Source organism: Coregonus clupeaformis, chromosome 15 (genome assembly GCF_020615455.1).
Source record: "Coregonus clupeaformis isolate EN_2021a chromosome 15, ASM2061545v1, whole genome shotgun sequence".
Classification (NCBI taxonomy): domain Eukaryota; kingdom Metazoa; phylum Chordata; class Actinopteri; order Salmoniformes; family Salmonidae; genus Coregonus; species Coregonus clupeaformis.
The window spans coordinates 42,371,455-42,394,274 of record NC_059206.1 but is presented as its reverse complement, the minus strand read 5'-3'; the positions used below and the strand labels follow the sequence as shown (position 1 = coordinate 42,394,274).

General features: G+C 41.4%; 1 protein-coding gene across 1 annotated transcript; it reads left to right on the top strand.

Annotated features, from left to right (window-relative positions):
* Positions 1 to 1,838: 1,838 nt before the first annotated feature.
* Positions 1,839 to 16,761, top strand: slc5a1 (solute carrier family 5 member 1). Its single transcript, XM_041898182.1, has 14 exons — positions 1,839 to 2,060; positions 2,984 to 3,055; positions 3,780 to 3,884; positions 5,043 to 5,102; positions 5,226 to 5,330; positions 7,103 to 7,208; positions 11,510 to 11,590; positions 11,794 to 12,005; positions 12,714 to 12,957; positions 14,309 to 14,459; positions 14,602 to 14,770; positions 15,393 to 15,608; positions 15,758 to 15,863; positions 15,996 to 16,761. The coding sequence occupies exons 1-14, from the start codon at positions 1,929 to 1,931 to the stop codon at positions 16,208 to 16,210; spliced, it is 1,974 nt and encodes a 657-aa protein (XP_041754116.1). The 5' UTR covers positions 1,839 to 1,928; the 3' UTR covers positions 16,211 to 16,761.
* Positions 16,762 to 22,820: the final 6,059 nt, after the last annotated feature.

Here is a 22,820-nt window from a genome sequence, read left to right as displayed (position 1 = left end):
AATGTAAAAAATGAATGTAGCAACTGCTGATTTCCCCTTTAATGACCATTTGTTTGCCATAAAGCACATTCTTTGATTTCTGACACCAATATATTTTTTTTCTTCATTTACAGTATTTGCATTGACACATTCATTGGCAGGCAAGCTCACATACACACCTTTGCATGGTCTCAAACACACTATTAACCAACACACCAATGGCGGCCGGTGCCATTTAAGATGAGGGAGGATTATCTTTTTTTTATGAGCATGGATTTATTTCTATTACAGCATATTGGATGACTGTCATTCATATTCCATTAACCCAGCTCAATGTAACATCGATAGGTTTAGGCTACTACATGATAGTCAAATATCACCTACACACATCATGAACTTGCTATAACCTATGAATGAACGTTTACAACGTAGGTGCACAGGTCGAGAGAAATTGGAGTAATCAAGGTGACAGACATTGACACATTCAACACTGCCTTGCACACTTTTGCCTGCATCTAGCTGATCTATGGTGTAATCATTAGTCAAACAGTTGCAAACAAGATTTTCTACTGGACAAATTCAGGTATCTTTTCCCTGTTTCGTTCCGTTTGCTTGCGTTTAAAAAACTATTTTCAACAGAATCGGTGGAATGAATACACCCCTGATCACACGCAAACACAGCTCACTTTCATAGCAGCCACATACAAACAGCATTATCCTTTTGATCGTTGTAGAATTGCTTCTCGCATCTACACGCTCTCCTCCTCTCACCTTTTCCCTGAGCTTGTGGACTTCAGTGCACAACACATCAGCTGTCTGTGATCAGGCGAAAAACCTTTCCAAACCAAACCTTCATATCATAACCGCTGACCACTACACACATCCTACATCGTTGTCACCATATTAACTAACATCATAGTCAACATACTAGAACTAAGGTGTTAGTAAACCCGCTACGATCATGCATTACAGTGTACAGTCTGCAAGGAGTTTAGCAGTTACACCGACGGGTAATAAATTAATAAAACCAAAAGCTTACCTTGACTTGGAAGAGTTCCAGTGTTGGATAGCCATAGCCAGCTAGCTACCATAGCCAGCTATCTACCATAGCCAGCTAGCTAACATAGTATCCCTCTCTGTTTGAGCAGGGTGTTTGAGTAGGCTAAACTAGCTAGGTAAGTGAAAGTGAAAAAAATACAAAATCTTTCTCTCTCTTGCATCTCCTTAATTTTTGAATAAACACATTTGTTCAAAACTGTTCAACTATTGTCTTTCTCTATCTTTGAGTCAACTACTCACCACATTTTATGAACTGCAGTGCTAGCTAGCTATAGCGTATGCTTTCAGTACTAAATTCATTCTCTGATCCATTCATTGGGTGGACAACATGTCAGTTCATGCTGCAAGAGCTCTGATAGGTTGGAGGACGTCCCTCCGGAAGTTGTCATAATTACTGTGTAAGTCTATAGAAGGGGGTGAGAACCACAAGCCTCATAAATGTTGTATTGAAGTCAATGTACCCAGAGGAGGAAGGGAACTGGCTGTCCTCCGGCTACACCATGGTGCTACCCTACAAAGTGCTGTTGAGGCTACTGTAGACCTTAATTGCAAAACAGTGTACTTTAATCCATTATTTGGTGACGTGAATATATTTAGTATAGTATATAGTATAGTTTGATCTAAAAAGCATAACTTTTTTAATGTTTCACTATTTACAATTTCTGAAATTCCCTGTGGAGGACAGTCCTCCCCTTCCTCCTCTGAGGAGCCTCCACTGGTACACACACACACACGTGCACTCGTGCTCATGTGCACACACATACCTATCTGTGGGTCAGTAGTACATAAGTAGCATTGCAGGTAACAGGGGAGTCAGCAGCACAGCAGTAAAGGAGAGAGGCTTCAATACACCTGTCCTCTGGTCACCTCTGCAGCTCAGAACAGACAAAATGACACAGGATTATTTGGGGTTCTCCTTAGTTAGAAGTGTGTCTAACAATGGCACCGTGGCCCTCAACAACCCGGCGGATATCTCTGTCATTGTGATCTACTTTTTGGTTGTCCTGGCAGTCGGAGTATGGGTGAGTTTCTGAATCTTTCCATTGACCATTCGGTTCACTCTAAAACAAATATATGTCTGTGAATAGTTAATCCCTCAGCAAGGAAAATAGATCATGGTTTTAGTTGAATCTGGAGAAAAGTTGTTTTCTCTATTCTGAATGTGATTTTTTTTAAAGTAAAAAAATAGAAGCCTCTGGATAGTGTTTCGATGTGTTTCCTTCTGAGTGATAATATGACAAAGTCTTTAAATTTACAAAAATTAAATATTTATTATGATGTTCTACACTTTCTTTACTAAGTCATTCAGATGGCCTCCAAAAAACATAATCCCTAATAGGTTCATGGCTGGACTCATGCAGTACACTTGTTGCTGCAGATATTGTCCAATTGGGCCATTGTGCCAGGAACATTATGCCAAAATTCTCCTCAAATGTATGTCTTTGATGTCAAGTAGCCTATGAATACCAAGAGCACTGACCTCTCAATTAAGTACCTGGATTGCTTCAATTTATGCCCAGCTGCAAAATGTATAATATTGCCAGACATTTATAGACCAAGTCACCAAGAATGTTTGAATTAAATTGCAGAGGAATACTTTTGCATTTGTCATATTGTTTCAGCTATGTGTGGAGAGTTGATACAGTACTAACTACACACCCGTTGGTTCAACGTAGTTTCATTGAAATTACGTGGAAACAACTTTGATTCAACCAGTGTGTGCCCAGTGGGTAGTGCTGATTGATGATTGACCCAAACAATGCTTACAAGATGTAGTAAACCAATTAAACACCATATAAACAAAAATGTATATTGAGCTTTCATATTTAACTGAAAGAGGTGCAAACGACTGTATCATGTAACCACATGGTTATTGATCAATATGATCCCTGATACATGAATATGGTATCTCAAAACAACTCAATTAACCCGTCTCTCTTTGCAGGCTATGGTGAGCACAAACCGAGCCACCGTAGGTGGATTCTTCCTGGCAGGAAGAAGCATGGTGTGGTGGCCTGTGAGTATAAGTCTTCTCTCAGGACAGTCTATTACATATTATAAACTGGGTGGTTCGAGCCCTGAATGCTGATTGGCTGACAGCTCTAATTACGTGGGTAACCAGTTTATAATAGCAACAGGCTAAGGGCTGTATCCAGGCACTCCACGTTGCGTCGTGATTAAGAACAGCCCTTTGTCATGGTCTATTGGCCATATACCACACCCCCTCGGTCCTTATTGATTAATTATCTCATTAATACATTATGACATTCAAGGGCATCCATCTCTCTACTTTACTGGCCACTGTTTATGACACTGTCCCATATTTGGAAAAACACACCCTGTTCTCCTGAACTATCGTAATACGTGCCTGTATTCCATGAAAGTGTCCAGCTCATACTTAAATCAGACAAATTATTTTATAAGGTCATAATCTTTTATCTTGATGGCCTTCATTTGAGACTGCTCCCAATTACTCAATAATGACTAGTGTTGATTGTACCAGAACACATGAAGGGTCTAACTTAATTGCATATTTCCCTTCTATTGAACTATGAACCATGTACTTGGCGACCTTTGCCCCATTATCCTACATGGAACATCCGTTGTTGCTGTAAATGTTCCTTTAGGAATGAGGTGCTCCTCAATGACCTTCCATATCCAAAAACTGTGAAATAATATAATTACTTTCTGTATAGATTGATCATGAACATTCCTCTGTCCTTCCTCTGACCGCTCTCCAGATTGGGGCATCCCTCTTTGCGAGCAACATTGGCAGTGGGCATTTTGTGGGCATCGCAGGGACTGCGGCTGCAGCTGGACTTGCCATTGGCGGATTCGAATGGAATGTGAGTGGCAACGTCTAATGTAAATAAATACCATGATAACCTCTTCTGCAAACATCATCATAACCTCTGAAACGTACCTGATATTATCACTCATCTAATCTCTATCTCTATTATCATCTCATCTCTATCTCTATTATCATCTCATCTCTATCTCTATTATCATCTCTATCTCTATTATCATCTCATCTCTATCTCTATTATCATCTCTATCTCTACTATCATCTCTATCTCTATTATCATCTCATCTCTATCTCTATTATCATCTCATCTCTATCTCTATTATCAGCTCTATCTCTATTATCATCTCTATCTCTATTATCATCTCATCTCTATTATCATCTCATCTCTATCTCTATTATCATCTCTATCTCTATTATCATCTCATCTCTATTATCATCTCATCTCTATCTCTATTATCATCTCTATCTCTATTATCATCTCATCTCTATCTCTATTATCATTTCAGCTCTATCTCTATTATTACCTCTATCTCTATTATCATCTCTATCTCTATTATCATCTCATCTCTATCTCTATTGCACTTTGCAATTGTTTGTATAAAAGGTGATAAACAAATATATTATATGTTTATTATCTATATATCTTGGGGCTGATAAGCCTGTAGGTTAAATGTGACTATATGACAGAGGTGTGGACTCGAGTCATGTGACTTGGACTCGAGTCAGACTCAAGTCATGAATTTGATGACTTCAGACTCGACTCGACAAAATGTACAAAGACTTGCAACTCGACTTGGACTTTAACATCAATGACTCGTGACTTGACTTGGACTTGCGCCTTATGACTCGAGAAGACTTGCTACGAGGACTTGTAATGACTTGCAAAGGCTTGCTAAGAGGACTTGAAATGACTCGAAACTAAAATGTAGGACTTTGGACTCGACTTGAGACTTGATGGCTTTGACTTTTGACTCGACTTGGGACTTGCCTCATCTTTGACTCGACTTGACTCGGGACTCGAGGGCAAAGACTTGAGACTTACTTGTGACTTGCATAACAATGACTTTGTCCCACCTCTGCTATATGATCATTACCAGAGAACAGCAGTGGGTGAAAGAAGTAACACTTCTAGTAAAAATATGAATCTGTCATTTTATAAATTCCCCATCTGAGCCCTTAGGATGTGTGTGTTTTTCAGGCCCTTGTGGTGGTGATCATTCTTGGATGGCTCTTTGTGCCCATTTACATCAAAGCTGGGGTGAGAACAACCTTTAGTGCTATTACAGTGTAATTACCATTTTACCATGCCATTTCTTACATTTCTGTAGCATAAAATCAAGTGCTATTCTACAATGTAATCATGTCTACTGGATGTGTTTAGGTGGTGACCATGCCAGAGTACTTGAGGAAGAGGTTCGGAGGGCAGCGCATCCGCATCTATCTCTCAGTGCTCTCACTCTTCCTCTATGTCTTCACTAAGATCTCAGTGAGTCACTCATATCTCTGTTCATTGTATATTACTGATGTTCAGTCCATAAAAACAACTAGGTACACTATATATATACAAAAGTATGTGGACACCCTTTCAAATTAGTGTATTCGGCTATTTCAGCCACACCCGTTGCTGATAGGTGAATAAAATCGAGCACACAGCCATGCAATCTCCATAGACGAACATTGGCAGTAGAATGGCCTTATTGAAGAGCTCTGCGACTTTCAACGTGGCACCGTCATAGGATGCCACCTTTCCAACAAGTCAGTTCGTCAAATTTCTGCCCTGCTAGAGCTGCCCTGGTCAACTGTAAGTGATGTTATTGTGAAGTGGAAACGTCTAGGAGCAACAACAGCTCAGCCACGAAGTGGTAGGCCACACAAGATCATAGAACGGGACCGCCGAGTGCTGAAGCGCGTAGCTAGTAAAAGTTGTTGCAACACTCAATACCGAGTTTCAAACTGCCTCTGTAAGCAACGTCAGCACAATAACTGTTCGTTGGGAGCTTCATTAAATGGGTTTCCATGGCCGAGCAGCCGCACACAAGCACAAAATCTGATTACGTTACTGAGTTTGGGTAATCCTAAAGTTACGTTTTTAGACAGGTAACTAGCAACTGTAACGGATTACATTTAGAAAGTAACCTACCCAACCCTAAGTCTTGCATCTCGCTTATCTCAATAGCCACACCTCCCCCAGTGAGCACATCACTCCAGTGCTGTTTAACCTCCACTGGCTCCCCATATGCTCACGCATCGACCACAAACTCGTGGTTTACACTTACCAAGCTATCCACAACTCTGGACCCAAGTACCTGTCTGACCTCATTCTACCCTCCTGCCCCACACGCGCCCTTCGCTCCTCCAGGTCCATCTCCCTTCAGCAGCCCTGCAGCAGACTGAAAACTATGGGTGACAGGGCTATCAGTTGTGCGGCACCGCGGCTGTGGAATGCACTTCCAGACACTATTAGGGCTGCAGAGTCTTTGTCCTTCTTTAAGGCACAGTTCAAGACCCTGCTGTTCAGAAAAGCGTTCAAGGAATTCTGTTCTCATGTCTTCCGGATCTGATGACACCTGTATATAGTGTTGTTTGTTGTCTGTGTTTTATGTTCTGTGTTTTTATTATTATTATTATTTTTATTATTATTATTATTATTATATTTTTGTGCCTTGGGTGTGAGAAAAGTGCTTTACAAATGAAATGAATTATTATTATTAATATCTGCAGTGCCTCTCGTGGCAACATCATTTCGTTGTGCCTACCTCTACCATTATTTGAATGAACATTCTACGTTATCATGGAAATTTTTGCATCACAATACCAGGCAGCCATTGCGAGTGTACCATGAGTTTACCAGTCAAATTGCCAGGGTTAGGGTTAGCCCATTCTATTCATCGTCTGCTACAACACCTTGCTTGTTTCAGCAAGGGGCAGTAAAGTTTCATCACGTTGTTAAAAGTCTATGTTATCGTAGAAACTGACTTAACCGCACGAATGCTCGGCCATCCGGTCTTCAGTCAGCTGTTCGTTGTTTTTTTTACGGTTATGTCAGTTATTGTATTTTCATGACAGTCTTCAACCAAAACCGTCGGTTACACGGTTATACAATAATTGCCTCTCTCTCTCTCTCTCTCTCTCTCTCTCTCTCTCTCTCTCTCTCTCTCTCTCTCTCTCTCTCTCTCTCTCTCTCTCTCTCTCTTTATCTCTCTTTCTCTTTCTCTCTCTCTCTTTCTCTCTCTTTCTCTTTCTCTCTCTCTCTCTCAGGCAGATATGTTCTCTGGAGCCATCTTTATTAACCAGGCTCTGGGGCTGAATATCTACCTTGCTGTGATTCTCCTGCTAAGTATCACTGCTCTATACACAGTCACAGGTATATATATATATATATATATATATACTCTCCACTTATACACTATATACAGTGCTATGAAAAAGTATTTGCCCCCTTTCTAATTGTCTCTACTTTTGCATATTTGTGATACTGAATGTTATCAGATCTTCAACCAAAACCTAATATTAGATAAAGGGAACATAAGTGAACAAATAACACAACAATTACATATTTATTTCATTTATTTCATAAACAAAGTTATGCAACACCCAATTCCCCTGTGTGAAAAAGTAATTGCCCCCTTACACTCAATAACTGGTTGTGCCACCTTTAGCTGCAATGACTCCAACCAAATGCTTCCTGTAGTTGATCAGTCTCTCACGTCACTGTGGAGGATTTTTGGCCCACTCTTCCATGCAGAACTGCTTTAACTCAGTGACGTGTGGGTTTTCAAGCATGAACTGCTCGTTTCAAGTCCTGCCACAACATCTCAATTGGGATTAGGTCTGGACTTTGACTAGGCCATTCCAAAACTTCAAATTTGTTGCTTTTTAGCCATTTTCATGTAGACTTGATTGTGTGTTTTGGTTTTCGCCAGGCATTACTGGAATCATGTTGTCCAAAAAGTTATACTTTTGAATCATCTGTCCATAGAACGTTCTTCCAAGAGTATTGATGATCATCCAGGTGCTTTTTGGCAAACTTGAGTCAACTTTTTGGACGAGATGGGTTCTATTATGCCTGGCGAAAACCAAACACTGCATTCCACAGTAAGAACATCATATCAAAGGTCAAGCATGGTGGTGGTGGTGTGATGGTTTGGGGATGCTTTGCTGCCTCAGGACCTGGACGACTTGCCTTAATAGAAGGAACCATGAATTCTGCTCTGTATCAGAGAATTCTACAGGAGAATGTCAGACCATCCGTCTGTGAGCTGAAGCTGAAGCGCAGCTGGGTCATGCAGCAAGACAATGATCCAAAACACACAATCAAGTCTACATGAAAATTGCTAAAAAGCAACAAATTGGACGTTTTGGAATGGCCTAGTCAAAGTCCAGACCTAATCCCAATTGAGATGTTGTGGCAGGACTTGAAACGAGCAGTTCATGCTTGAAAACCCACACGTCACTGAGTTAAAGCAGTTCTGCATGGAAGAGTGGGCCAAAAATCCTCCACAGTGACGTGAGAGACTGATCAACAACTACAGGAAGCATTTGTTTGGAGTCATTGCAGCTAAAGGTGGCACAACCAGTTATTGAGTGTAAGGGGGCAATTACTTGTTCACACAGGGGAATTGGGTGTTGCATAACTTTGTTTATGAAATAAATGAAATAAATATGTAATTGTTGTGTTATATGTTCACTTATGTTCCTTTTATCTAATATTATGTTTTGGTTGAAGTTCTGATAACATTCAGTATCACAAATATGCAAAAGTAGAGAAAATTAGAAAGGGGGCAAATACTTTTTCATAGCACTGTAACTGTATATAGCAGCGATATACACTGAGTGTACAAAACATGCTCTTTCCATGACATAGACTGACCAGGTGAATTCAGGTGAAAGCTATGATCCCTTATTGATGTCACTTGTTAAATCCAGTTCAAACAGTGTAGATGAAGGGGAGGAGACAGATTAAAGAAGAATGATCCACCACCCAAAGGACATCTAGCCAACATTAACAAACTGTGGGAAGCATTGGAGTTAACATGGGCCAGCATCCCTGTGGAATGCTTCCGACACCTTGTAGAGTCCATGCCCCGTTGAATTGAGACTGTTCTGAGTGCAAAAGAGTGTGCAACTCAATATTAGGAAGGTGTTCCTAATGTTTTGTCCACTCAGTAAAATAGCAGCAATATCTAACTAATTCACTGAGAGGAGCGCTATATCGACTGTGTCCCTGTAAACCAATATGGAGTTCTTATCTGTAACCATGGCAGAATGGAGTAAAGTCCGTCCTGTATCGCTGCATTTGATTCTTTATAACAGGCCATGTCTGACGACACATATGCCTTCCTCCAAGGCTGTTTAATTTCTGTCCCACATGGGTAATTACCCATAATCCCTGATAAAACCTTGTTGTTCTCCTCTGTAATGATGCATTAATGCCTGGACTTTAGTTCACTGACAGGCCATCCGCAAGGTCAGTGGCGCAAGACTGTCTCTATATTATGGGTTTCCATAATGCTCAAATAAACATGTAATGGAGTTTAGTGCATGTGTTGTAAATCTCACACACAAAGGTGTGTTAACTGCTGAAAATAGAGTGACTCACAGCATCAAATACTGTGATGCACACGTGACACATCGATGCTTTCGAGATGCAGTCAACAGCAAAGGTTATGTGCACTGTTATTCTTGGTTAGACATTAAGGACTTGATGTTCAGTCTGTAAGGCAGCCCATCGGAAATGTATGTATGCCACCGTGTCTACTCTATTATCTTTGTGCTCAAATGAATATCAATGACCTACATGTATATTCATATACAGTGGGGAAAAAAAGTATTTAGTCAGCCACCAATTGTGCAAGTTCTCCCACTTAAAAAGATGAGAGAGGCCTGTAATTTTCATCATAGGTACACGTCAACTATGACAGACAAATTGAGAAAAACAATTCCAGAAAATCACATTGTAGGATTTTTAATGAATTTATTTGCAAATTATGGTGGAAAATAAGTATTTGGTCACCTACAAACAAGCAAGATTTCTGGCTCTCACAGACCTGTAACTTCTTCTTTAAGAGGCTCCTCTGTCCTCCACTCGTTACCTGTATTAATGGCACCTGTTTGAACTTGTTATCAGTATAAAAGACACCTGTCCACAACCTCAAACAGTCACACTCCAAACTCCACTATGGCCAAGACCAAAGAGCTGTCAAAGGACACAAGAAACAAAATTGTAGACCTGCACCAGGCTGGGAAGACTGAAACTGCAATAGATAAGCAGCTTGGTTTGAAGAAATCAACTGTGGGAGCAAATATTAGGAAATGGAAGACATACAAGACCACTGATAATCTCCCTCAATCTGGGGCTCCACGCAAGATCTCACCCCGTGGGGTCAAAATGATCACAAGAACGGTGAGCAAAAATCCCAGAACCACATGGGGGGACCTAGTGAATGACCTGCAGAGAGCTGGGACCAAAGTAATAAAGCCTACCATCAGTAACACACTACGCCGCCAGGGACTCAAATCCTGCAGTGCAAGACGTGTCCCCCTGCTTAAGCCAGTACATGTCCAGGCCCGTCTGAAGTTTGCTAGAGTGCATTTGGATGATCCAGAAGAGGATTGGGAGAATGTCATATGGTCAGATGAAACCAAAATATAACTTTTTGGTAAAAACTCAACTCGTCGTGTTTGGAGGACAAAGAATGCTGAGTTGCATCCAAAGAACACCATACCTACTGTGAAGCATGGGGGTGGAAACATCATGCTTTGGGGCTGTTTTTCTGCAAAGGGACCAGGACGACTGATCCGTGTAAAGGAAAGAATGAATGGGGCCATGTATCGTGAGATTTTGAGTGAAAACCTCCTTCCATCAGCAAGGGCATTGAAGATGAAACGTGGCTGGGTCTTTCAGCATGACAATGATCCCAAACACACCGCCCGGGCAACGAAGGAGTGGCTTCTGTAAGAAGCATTTAAAGGTCCTGGAGTGGCCTAGCCAGTCTCCAGATCTCAACCCCATAGAAAATCTTTGGAGGGAGTTGAAAGTCCGTGTTGCCCAGCGACAGCCCCAAAACATCACTGCTCTAGAGGAGATCGGGCATGGAGGAATGGGCCAAAATACCAGCAACAGTGTGTGAAAACCTTGTGAAGACTTACAGAAAACGTTTGACCTGTGTCATTGCCAACAAAGGGTATATAACAAAGTATTGAGAAACTTTTGTTATTGACCAAATACTTATTTTCCACCATAATTTGCAAATAAATTCATTAAAAATCCTACAATGTGATTTTCTGGAAAAAAAATTCTCATTTTGTCTGTCATAGTTGACGTGTACCTATGATGAAAATTACAGGCCTCTCTCATCTTTTTAAGTTGGAGATCTTGCACAATTGGTGGCTGACTAAATACTTTTTTTCCCCACTGTACCATACACAACTACTGAGGGGTAGTTATAGATTCTATATGATAGACAAACATCAAATGAACAACTGGACCATTAACATGCTATCCCTTTTGACCAAGGCCAATCATTACAGTAAAAAAGAAATATCACATTTACAGTGTAAATGAGTACTACGGTGGTTTTCCACAGCTTAGTCATTGAGTGTAACCCTGTATGAGTAATGAGTGGGATTGTGTTGTGCTGACTCACCATTTGCACCCTACCTCAGGTGGACTGGCTGCAGTGATCTACACAGACACATTGCAGACCATCATCATGGTCGTGGGATCTTTCATCCTCATGGGTTATGGTAATGTGTTTATTCATTTATACTGCCTGGTCCCTCTTTTCCTTTTCCTATAACTCTATATCTCTTCTTCCTTGTCCTCCTCCTGATAATTATCCTCCCTTCATTCCCTTTCTCCATGCATTCCTCATTCTCATTCCCCCTTTCTCCTCTATTTATTATCTTCTTATTCCTCTTTCACAACCCCTTTCTGTCTGTCTCCTCAGCCTTCAATGAGGTGGGAGGTTATGAGAACTTCCAGACGCGCTACATGACGGCCATACCTACTCTGACTGGGGTCAACATCAGTGAGAGCTGCTACACCCCTCGGCCTGACTCCTTCCACATCTTCAGGGACGCAGTGACAGGGGACCTGCCCTGGCCAGGCCTGGTGTTTGGCCTCACTGTCCAGGCCACCTGGTATTGGTGCACTGATCAGGTAGCCTACTGCTCTGTAGGGAATGAACAAGTCTAACACCCTCCCACCCTCATTTACATGCACACACACTCGTGTCTTGTGTACATACGCTTGTACACATGCACTCTATCTAACCCCCCAGCTCTCAGCTTGTCTTAGCTGAAGTGACTACCTTATGAAGAGAGGCATGCTTTTAGTTAGACCCAAATGTACTTCCCACAGACTTAGATAGGATTAAAAGCCAGGCACACAGAGGTGACTGTGAAGAAAGAACAGGATGTTGATTTATACAACCACACCCACGAGCAAGCACTCACTCACACATGTTAAATCCGAAAGTTGAAAAACAGTTTATTAAATTAGCAGAACTCAAAGCTTAACTGGGTTTCTGTTTCTCTAATTCATATATGATAGCGCCATGCCTTCTCCTGTGATCAGCGATTTGGGTCACGTTTGGAATGGAAAACATTTCATTTGATGAATAGTTCAGCTAGAAAAGCTGCATACACATTTGTGCCTGTCAGAAGTTATGTGGTTGTATGGTGCATGGAAGGAATGATGAGTGCATTTTACTTCAAACCCCTTTCATTCCCCTCTGCTCTTGATATTGGCATATTCAAGCAATACAGAGGCACCATACTTATGTTTTGACCATGAAAACTGAGCCTTGAAGATTGAATCCATCACCTCTTTAGTAACTGGAGGCTTTTTTTCTCCCCTGTCGTCTAGGTGATTGTCCAGCGCTGTCTATCTGCCAAGAATCTTTCCCACGTCAAGGCTGGCTGTATCCTGTGTGGCTACCTGAAGCTGCTGCCCATGTTCCTCATGGTCTTCCCTGGCATGATCAGCCGAATCCTCTACCCAGACGAGGTGGCGTGTGTGGAACCAGATGAGTGTCTGAGGTACTGTGGGGCCAGTGTTGGCTGCACCAACATTGCTTATCCCAAACTGGTGGTGGACCTCATGCCAAATGGTGGGTAACAAAATATACTAGTCCATCTAGTAACAATGACAGTCCTAGCACCACTATCAAATAAAATAAAATTGTATTTGTCACATGCGCCGAATACAACAGGTGTAGACCTTACCGTGAAATGCTTACTTACAAGCAATTAACCAACAATGCAGTTCAACAAATAGAGTTGAGAAAATATTTACTAAATAAACTAATGTAAAAAATAAAATAAAAAGTAACACAATAAAACAACAATACAGAGGCTATAAACAGGGGGTACCGGTTCCGAGTCAATGTGCAGGGGTACAGGTTAGTCGAGGTACTTTGTACATGTAGGTAGGGGTAAAGTGACTATGCATAGATAATAAAGAGTGAGTAGCAGCAGTGTAAAAACAAAGGGAGGGGGTGTCAATGTAAATAGTCCGAGGGGCCATTTGATTAATTGTTCAGAAGTCTAATGGCTTGGGAGTAGAAGCTGTTAAGGAGCCTTTTGGACTTAGACTTGGTGCTCCGGTACCGCTTGCCGTGCGTTAGCAGAGAGAACAGTCTATGACTTGGGTGACTGGAGTCTTTGACAATTTTTAGGGCCTTCCTCTGACACAGCCAGGTATGGAGGTCCTGGATGGCAGGACGCTTGGCTCCAGTGATGTACTGGGCCATAACGCACTACCCTCTGTAGCACCTTACGGTCGGAAGCTGAGCAGTTGCCATATCAGGCGGTGATGCAACCGGTCAGGATGCTCTCGATGGTGAAGCTGTAGAACTTATTGAGGATCTGGGGACCCATGCCAAATATTTTCAGTCTCCTGAGGGGAAAAAGGTGTTGTCGTGCCCTCTTCACGACTGTCTTGGTGTGTTTGGACCATGATAGTTGAACTTGAAACTATCAACCCGCTCCACTACAACCTTTTGTCCAGGTGGGAAAGGGCAGTGTGGAGTGCGATTGAGATTGTGTCATTTGTGGATCTGTTGGGGCGGTATGCGAATTGGAGTGGGTCTAGGGTTTCCGGAGTGATGGTGTTGATGTGAGCCATGACCAGCCTTTCAAAGCTCTTCATGGCTACCGATGTGAGTACTACGGGGCGGTAGTCATTTAGGCAGGTTACCTTCGCTTTCTTGGGCACAGGGACTATGTTACTACAACACTGTTACTACTGCTACCAATAGTGCATTCAATAAAGTACTACTCCTTATTCCAGGAAAACATTTTTTGCTGCTAATTCAACCAACAATCACATTTGTTCATCTCTTCATTCCTTCTCTTTTCTCTTTTCCACGCCTATCCTAATCCGCCTTCCCTCCATTCCTGTTCTCCTTTGCATTCCCCCCTCCCTGCCCTCTCCTCCTGTCCTCCCCCTCTCTCCTGCAGGTCTGCGAGGCCTGATGCTGTCGGTGATGATGGCTTCTCTAATGAGCTCCCTGACCTCCATCTTCAACAGTGCCAGCACCCTGTTCACCATGGACATCTACACCAAGATACGCAAAGCCTCCTCTGAGAAGGAACTCATGATTGCCGGGAGGTACAGTAACACACATCTCAGCGTGCTCAAGTTCTTTGGAGTTCAATTGCTTTAATACGTGTGTATATGCTAGTGTTTGTGTATGTTTGTATTTAGATAAATGGGTAATATTGATATTGATGTATTATTCTTGGCTGTGTAGGGTGTTTATCCTGGTTCTGATCGGGGTGAGTATAGCCTGGATCCCTGTGGTCCAGTCTGCTCAGAGTGGCCAGCTCTTTGACTACATCCAGTCCATCACCAGCTACCTGACCCCGCCCATCGCTGCCACCTTCATGCTCGCTATCTTCTGTAAGCGCGTCAACGAGCCGGTAAGTCTCCAACTAAACCAAAATCAGTGTGATATAAACTAGTTTCCTTTAGCTACTTGTGGTTTGAACTGGTTTATTTAACCTGCAATAAGGCCCGAGGGGGTGTGGTATTTAAGTGATAATGCCCGAGAAGCCAGTGTTTGTTTTGTGTTTTGTTGAGAAGCTGGTGTTTGGTGTTTGTTGGATATATTGGCACTGGTGTTGTTAGGCCCGAGACGAAATCCAGCACGACACAACACGGTCGTGTATATCAGACCGTATACCACGGCTATGACCAAAGAATGTAGTTTTTAACCAGTTTATAATAGCAATAAGGTCCCTGAGGGGTTTGTGGTATATGGCCAATATACCACGGCTAAGGGCTGTATCCAGGCACTCCGCGTTGCGTCGTGCTTAAGGACAGCCCTTTGCCATGGTATATGGGCCATATACCACACCCCTTGGGCCTTATTGCTTAAGTAGTTTATCTGTACTCTGCTGGCTAGTTTCAAGGGACCCTGGTTACCACTTTCACCATTTACTGCCTTGTTCCTGTGTATGTTTGTGTTATACGTGATGTTTGTGCAATAGAAAGTGAACCATGAAAATGTGTTGAGTTACATATACCCCCCCACACTTTCAGGGTGTGTTCTATGGCCTTACGTTAGGTCTGGCTATTGGCTTAACCAGGATGATCGCTGAGTTTGCCTATGGGACAGGAAGCTGTGTGACCCCCACTAACTGTCCTGAGATAATCTGTGGGGTCCACTACCTCTACTTCTCCATCATTCTGTTCTGTATCTCCTGCCTGGTGATAGTCAGCATCTCCCTCATGACCAAACCCATCGACGACAAACATGTAAGTTACAACTGCCCCCGATACCCAAACTTATTTTGTTATTCTTCCATCTGTGAATGTAATTTAATAAAAACTCTGTCACTCTGCTATCTCTAAATGAACTTCTCCCCATTTGTTTGTCCCATGCCTCTCCCTCCCTCCATCTCCAGTTGTACCGGTTGTGCTGGCAGCTGAGGAACAGCACAGAGGAGAGGGTGGATCTGGAGCTAGACAATTGGACAGAAAACCAAGAACCTGACTCGATGGATATTGAAGGTAAGAGAGGTCTCACTCCCATCTCTATCTGTTATTCCGTGACATACATACAGATGTTTCTTCTCACATCTGCATTCACACGTGCGCACGCACACACTGTCTCCTCATCCCTGTGTTTGTGTGTCTGTGCAGAGCCCACAGAGGAGCCAGGCTGTTGTAAGAAGGCAGTATTGAGCTTCTGTGGTTTGGAGAAATCGAATGCTCCCAAGCTGAGTGCTGAGGAGCAGGCTGAGCTGCAGAGGCAACTCACAGACACCTCAGAGAAACCCTTGTGGAGGAACGTGGTCAATGCCAACGCCATCATCCTCCTGTGCGTCTGTGTCTTCTTGCACGGCTTCTACGGTTAAACATCTCCTCATCCTGGACCTCCAGTGCCCTGGAGTCTGGCCTGTCAAACCATCAACTTGAGGAGCCTCCTCTTTCAAACCTGAAATCCTCCCCAGACTCACAGGCCCACGACGCACTGTAAATTGCCTTCTCTCTTACACTCCCTCCCTCTATCCATCATCTGGACAGGTCCCTCTTAACCTCTTAACTCTGTAATCTCCACACCTCCATAACGTGGTCAATGCTACGAACGCCTTACCTAGCTCCATACCTGAATGACTGGCCTGGACTCTCTAACTGGGAGTCACAACGCTCCTTCGTTTGGTGTTCTTTGTTCTCTGCTTTGTGGACTTTAAATGTATGTTGAATGTGTCATGAAGATTATGATGATGATAAAGAGGATGATCATGATGATACTGATGATGATGATGATGAAAGATCTGAATAGAACTCAGTGTCCAATGTTATCCAATGTTCACTTTGAACTTTCTGACCTTCATGAACATTCTATATTTCGGTATATTACATACACTAGGTGGGGGTGCAGTATGAATAAACTCATGTAATTTAAGATTTGAAAGAGTATCATTACCAAGATAACACTGTACAGCCAGTGGATTTTAAGGCATTGACACATCAAATGTTGTTGGCAATGAGAGGAAAAAGGCCAATACAATACATATACTTATTGAGCATGTACCGTTGAAGTCGGAAGTTTACATACACTTAGGTGGGAGTCATTAAAACTTATTTTTCAACCACTCCACAAATTTCTTGTTAACAATCTATAGTTTTGGCAAGTCAGTTAGGACATCTACTTCGTGTATGACACAAGTAATTTTTCTAACAATTGTTTACAGACAGATTATTTCACTTATAATTCACTGTATCACAATTTCAGTGGGTCAGAAGTTTACATACACTAAGTTGACTGTGCCTTAAATAAATAAAAAAGTATATCAGTTTCACTTAAGGACCAAAGGATTGACAGCCGTCCCATTTAGATTGCAAAATAGTTAGGAAGAGATTTTTGACGTACCGATCCCATGGCATAGTGTTTATGAACTGACACGCAAAACGACACCGGATTCAAAAATTAGAATCTTTCAATTTAAATTATTATATAAAATTCTTGCTACAAATAGAATGTTATTTATATGGGGGATACAATCTTCCCACCTCTGCAGATTTTGCTGTGAAGAGACAGAATCATTAGATCATTTGTTTTGGTTCTGTCCATTTGTAGCTTGTTTTTGGACACAGGTCCAGGAATGGCTAAAGGATTGCAATATTTACCTGGAGCTAACCTTGCAGATAGCATTACTGGGTGATCTGAAAAGTCATAGTCAATCGATCAATAATATAATAATACTTTTAGCAAAAATGTTTATTTTTAATTCACAATCTGTAGAAGCAATGAGAATAGAAAGGTTCAGAACTTTTGTAAAACATCACAGTACGGTTGAAATATATATGGCAAATAGAAATCCTATATGGATGGTGTTAAGATATATATGGGAGGTACTGAATAGAGTTGAAGTTGGGACTAATAACAAATAACAACAAATAATAACAAAGATAGCTAATAATGTAAGCATACTGTGTCCATAATAAGTATATAGGTTGTATATTGGGAGCTTTTGGGAAAGAGCACAGTTAGAAATATATGGCATATAGAAGCAAACCGGATGGACATCATGAAAATGATCAGAGAGGTTGAGAGTAGAAGAAGTTCAGGAGCAAAAATAAATACCGGAAGTAGAGGCCTGGGCATTGTTGTTCACTAATTTACTCCAAGTAGGGAAAGGATGGCAGGGTGGAAAAGTATTAAAGGGGAGTATATATATAAAAAAACATGGGGGATTGGAAGTGATGCAGACAATTACATTGATAGAAGATACAATCTATCTGCAATATTAAGCCCCCCCCTGCCAAATAAAATAAAAAAATAAAAAAAGAAAGTTGACTGTGCCTTTAAACAGCTTGGAAAATTCCAGAAAATGATGTCATGGCTTTAGAAGCTTCTGATAGGCTAATTTACATAATTTGAGTCAATTGGAGGTGTACCTGTGGATGTATTTCAAGGCCTACCTTCAAACTCAGTGCCTATTTGCTTGACATCATGGGAAATCAAAAGAAATCAGCCAAGACCTCAGAATAAAATGGTAGACCTCCACAAGTCTGGTTCATCCTTTGGAGCAATTTCCAAACGCCTGAAGGTACCACATTCATCTGTACAAACAATAGTACGCAAGTATAAACACCATGGGACCACGCAGCTGTCATACCGCTCAGGAAGGATACGCATTCTGTCTCCTAGAGATGAACGTACTTTGGTGCGAAAAGTGCAAATCAATCCCAGAACAACAGCAAAGGACCTTGTGAAGTTGCTGGAGGAAACAGGTACAAAAGTATCTATATCCACAGTAAAACGGGTCCTATATCGACATAACCTGAAATGGCCACTCAGCAAGGAAGAAGCCACTGCTCCAAAACCGCCATAAAAAAGCCAGACTACGGTTTGCAACTGCACATGGGGACAAAATCGTACTTTTTGGAGAAATATCCTCTGGTCTGATGAAACAAAAATAGAACTGTTTGGCCATAATGACCATCGTTATGTTTGGAGGAAAAAGGGGGTTGCTTGCAAGCCGAAGAACACCATCCCAACCGTGAAGAACAGGGGTGGCAGCATCATGCTGTGGGGGTGCTTTGCTGCAGGAGGGACTGGTGCACTTCACAAAATAGATGGCATCATGAAGAAGGAACATTATGTGGATATATTGAAGCAACATCTCAAGATATCAGTCAGGAAGTTAAAGCTTGGTCACAAATGAGTCTTGCAAATGGACAATGACTCCAAGCATACTTCCAAAGTTGTGGCAAAATGGCTTAAGGACAACAAAGTCAAGGTATTGGAGTGGCCATCACAAAGCCCTGACCTCAATCCTATAGAAAATATGTGGGCAGAACTGAAAAAGTGTGTGCGAGCAAGGAAGCCTACAAACCTGACTCAGTTACACCAGCTCTGTCAGGAGGAATTGGCCAAAATTCACCCAATTTATTGTGGGAAGCTTGTGGAAGGCTACCCGAAACGTTTGACCCAAGTTAAACAATTTAAAAGCAATGCTACCAAATACTAATTGAGTGTATGTAAACTTCTGACCCACTGGGAATGTGATGAAATAAATAAAAGCTGAAATAAATCATTCTCTCTACTATTATTCTGACATTTCACATTCTTAAAATAAAGTGGTGATCCTAACTGACCTAAAACAGGGAATTTTTACTAGGATTAAATGTCAGTAATTGTGAAAAACTGAGTTTAAATGTATTTGGCTAAGGTGTATGTAAACTTCCGACTTCAACTGTATGACATGTATCTGGTAACTTTCTGTTATTGAATTAATAATGTATTCAACCTTAGTTCGAAAAAAGTTCAGAACTACCCTCTTTTTCAGAGATGAGGGATGGACTCACAAATTTACTATTACACATTCAATCTCCTACTGACTACTGTGAATGGAGCCTGGCGATCAAAGGTTAAAAGTGGTGCCATATTTCCTCTTTGCTCTAGCTGTCATTTTGCTTTGCTATGTGTTAATGAATGATATCTCAAAGATGGAACGAGCAGTACATTTCCTCATGGTACTGGAGTAATAATCCACTCCACAGGAGTAATAATCCACTCCACACGCACACACATCCGAGTCATTCTTCTCTTTACTGCCCCCTGCCTGTGACAACAGTAAATGCACCTGGAGGACCAAGACTGTAAAATATCATCGCCACATGGGATGGTTTACACTCTTTAAGTGTAAGGGCTCTATTCAATCCGCATCACAGCGTGATTTAAATTTAAAGGCAATGTTCCTGCGTTAGCGGAGACTGCATTCATAATAAACGCTGCATATGTCGGAAATTACCTTTACATTTCTATTGTGGAATCTGTAACGTTTCAACTTTACAGATTGAATAGAGGCCTAAGTATACTTGTTACAAGTAGTATACCCTAACCCTAACCCTAGAATGGCATTAGGGTTGTTCCATGTCATTTCAGAAAGCCATGACACCCACCATTGCAGATTGATCTAAAATGGTTTCTGTAGTTAGAAACAGATGAGACATTGTTTTGTTGAAAGACAATTTGAACACTGAGAAATTAACCTTATTGTATGCACCCAAATTGGCCATTTCAATTGATAGGATTCATTTAATATTTAATAAATATAGCACCCAACATCCAATTTGGACCAAACCTCTTCCTAACAATGATTAAAGGTAGACTCAGCGATATGATGTAGATGCAGAAAGTAAACAGCATAGTGGGTCAATTTCCACAACAATTGAAGCGCGAGGCTCAACTTCTCCGCTGTTCTGGTGTCCTGGCTACCACGCTGTGAACAGCGTGAAATGAACCCGTGCACATGAGCAGATACTGTGTGACTATATGAGAGCAAAGTCTTGCATCTCGCTCATCTCAATATCTCCTGTTGGTGCTATCCCAGTCCCTCCAACACGCTGCCATCTTAGAAGGATCTGTCTCTAGTCTCAAAATATCCACATATGAATTGTGTTCTTTTTGCACAAAATCTCAGCTTTTTTATAGCTCGTATGCATCATACTGTACTTTATTCTCTTTATTTCTCTATAGCTTATATTGTGTCATAACTCCTTCATCCAGGCAGCCTCTCTTTAATACATTTTGCCCTCTATCTTTTATGGAAACATGAGAGGATGAATGCTTACAATAACTATGCTGTGTTTATGCAACATTGCAGTTGGTTGTCAGGCTGGGCAAGTTTGTGTGAGAGTTATCTACTTCCCCAACGTAAGATGAACTTGTGGATACCATTTTTATGTTTCTGCATGCAGTTTGAAGGAAGTTGCTAACTAGTGGTACCGCAATTGCTAATTAGCATTAGCACAATGACTGTAAGTCTATGATGGCATGCTAATAGATACCATAGACTTCCAGTAATTGCGCTAACGCTAGTTAGCGTTGGCTCGCGAAACTACCTCTAACTTCCTTCATACTGATTGCAGAGACATAAAAATAGTATCCATGAGTTTATCTGACTCTGGGGAAGAATCGCAAAGTATTCTTTTAACGCACTCTGAAAAACACATTAGGTTATTAGGCTACTTACTGTATCTAGCTCATACAATAAATGTGTGTATAGCGAGACACAGACATTTCTCTTTCACAGCCAAAGTATAAAGAACCAAACAACTTCAATGGAATGTTCTCTCAATGTGTGGGTTATACAGTATAGAAGCACACACAGATATTATTTCATGGATCATCTTTTCAATCCGAGCTGAGGATTATTTATAGGTCAACATGCAGGCCTGTGGAGTGGGAAACTGATTAAAATCCTTGTTATGTAATGCTAGTATGTGATGGCTGAGGCTATGGCATGACGGCCAGACAGGGACACTGCTTTTAAGTGTCTGCCACTTTGTGTTTGTGAAAGCGAGCTAATGACATTGTCAGAGCAGCTTACCGATCACTGCACCTGTACACAGCCCATCTGTAATTAGCCCACCCAACTACTTCATCCCCATATTGTTATTTACATTGTTATTTATTTTGCTAATTTGCACCCCTGTCACGAATTCAGCCGAGGCTGCCCCTCCTCCTTGCTCGGGCAGGTTTCGGCGTTGGTCGTCACCGGCTTACTAGCCACTACCGCTCCATTTATCATCACTCCATTTGTCTTGTCTTGTCAATCACACACACCTGGTACTCATTCCCTCATTAGTCTGTGTATAAGTGTTCCCTCTGCCCCCTTATCCTTTGTGAGTGATTGTTCATTGTGAGAGTGAGTAGCTCGGTTTCCTTGTATGTAGCCAAGGTGGATTTTTCCCTTGTGCTAGTTTCATTTTGACGCTTGCTGCGCTTTATTCATGTACACTGAATAAACTCTGGATTTCGGTGTTTTACCTCCTGCGCCTGACTCCGTCATTCACACCTCATCACAACCCCAGTATCTCTATTTGCACATCATCTTCTGCACATCTATCACTCCAGTGTTAATACTAAATTGTAATTATTTTGCACTATGGCCTATTTATTGCCTTACCTCCATAATTTACTACATTTGCACACACTGTATATAGATTTTCTATTGCGTTATTGACTGTACGTTTTGTTTATTCCATATATAACTCTGTGTTGTTTTTATCGCACTGCTTTGCTTTATCTTGGCCAGGTCGCAGTTGTAAATGAGAACTTGTTCTCAACTGGCTTAGCTGGTTAAATAAAGGTGAAATAAAATAAAAATAAAAACATGAATATCCCATGTCTTCTGTGATACTGCATTTCAGTGAAATCTCACCATGAGTTTTCAAAATCTCTATGTTTTGAATAATGCAGATATAATACACATTTTACTATGTGGTCTGTTTTTCCTATATGAACTGTGTTGATCAGTATAGTATGTTGGTCTGTAATGTAATGCAGTATGATTAATGTGTGTTGTGCTGTTAAATATTCTATATTTGAATTAATGTGTTATTGGATTTATGTTTTGTTTTTTCAATTTCAGATGTGCTGCACTCTGCAGATCAGATCTATTTGTTAGCAGCTTCCTGTATGTCTTGTGTGCTTGGCCTGTGTAGCGAGAA

What these genes read in the sequence shown, in the direction of transcription:
- slc5a1 (XM_041898182.1), top strand. Translation starts at nt 1,929, where the DNA reads ATGACACAGGATTATTTGGGGTTCTCCTTAGTTAGAAGTGTGTCTAAC. An exon ending in ATGTCTTCACTAAGATCTCA is followed by an intron (nt 5,331 to 7,102) that starts GTGAGTCACTCA and finishes TCTCTCTCTCAG; the next exon opens with GCAGATATGTTCTCTGGAGC. An exon ending in TTTCATCCTCATGGGTTATG is followed by an intron (nt 11,591 to 11,793) that starts GTAATGTGTTTA and finishes CTGTCTCCTCAG; the next exon opens with CCTTCAATGAGGTGGGAGGT.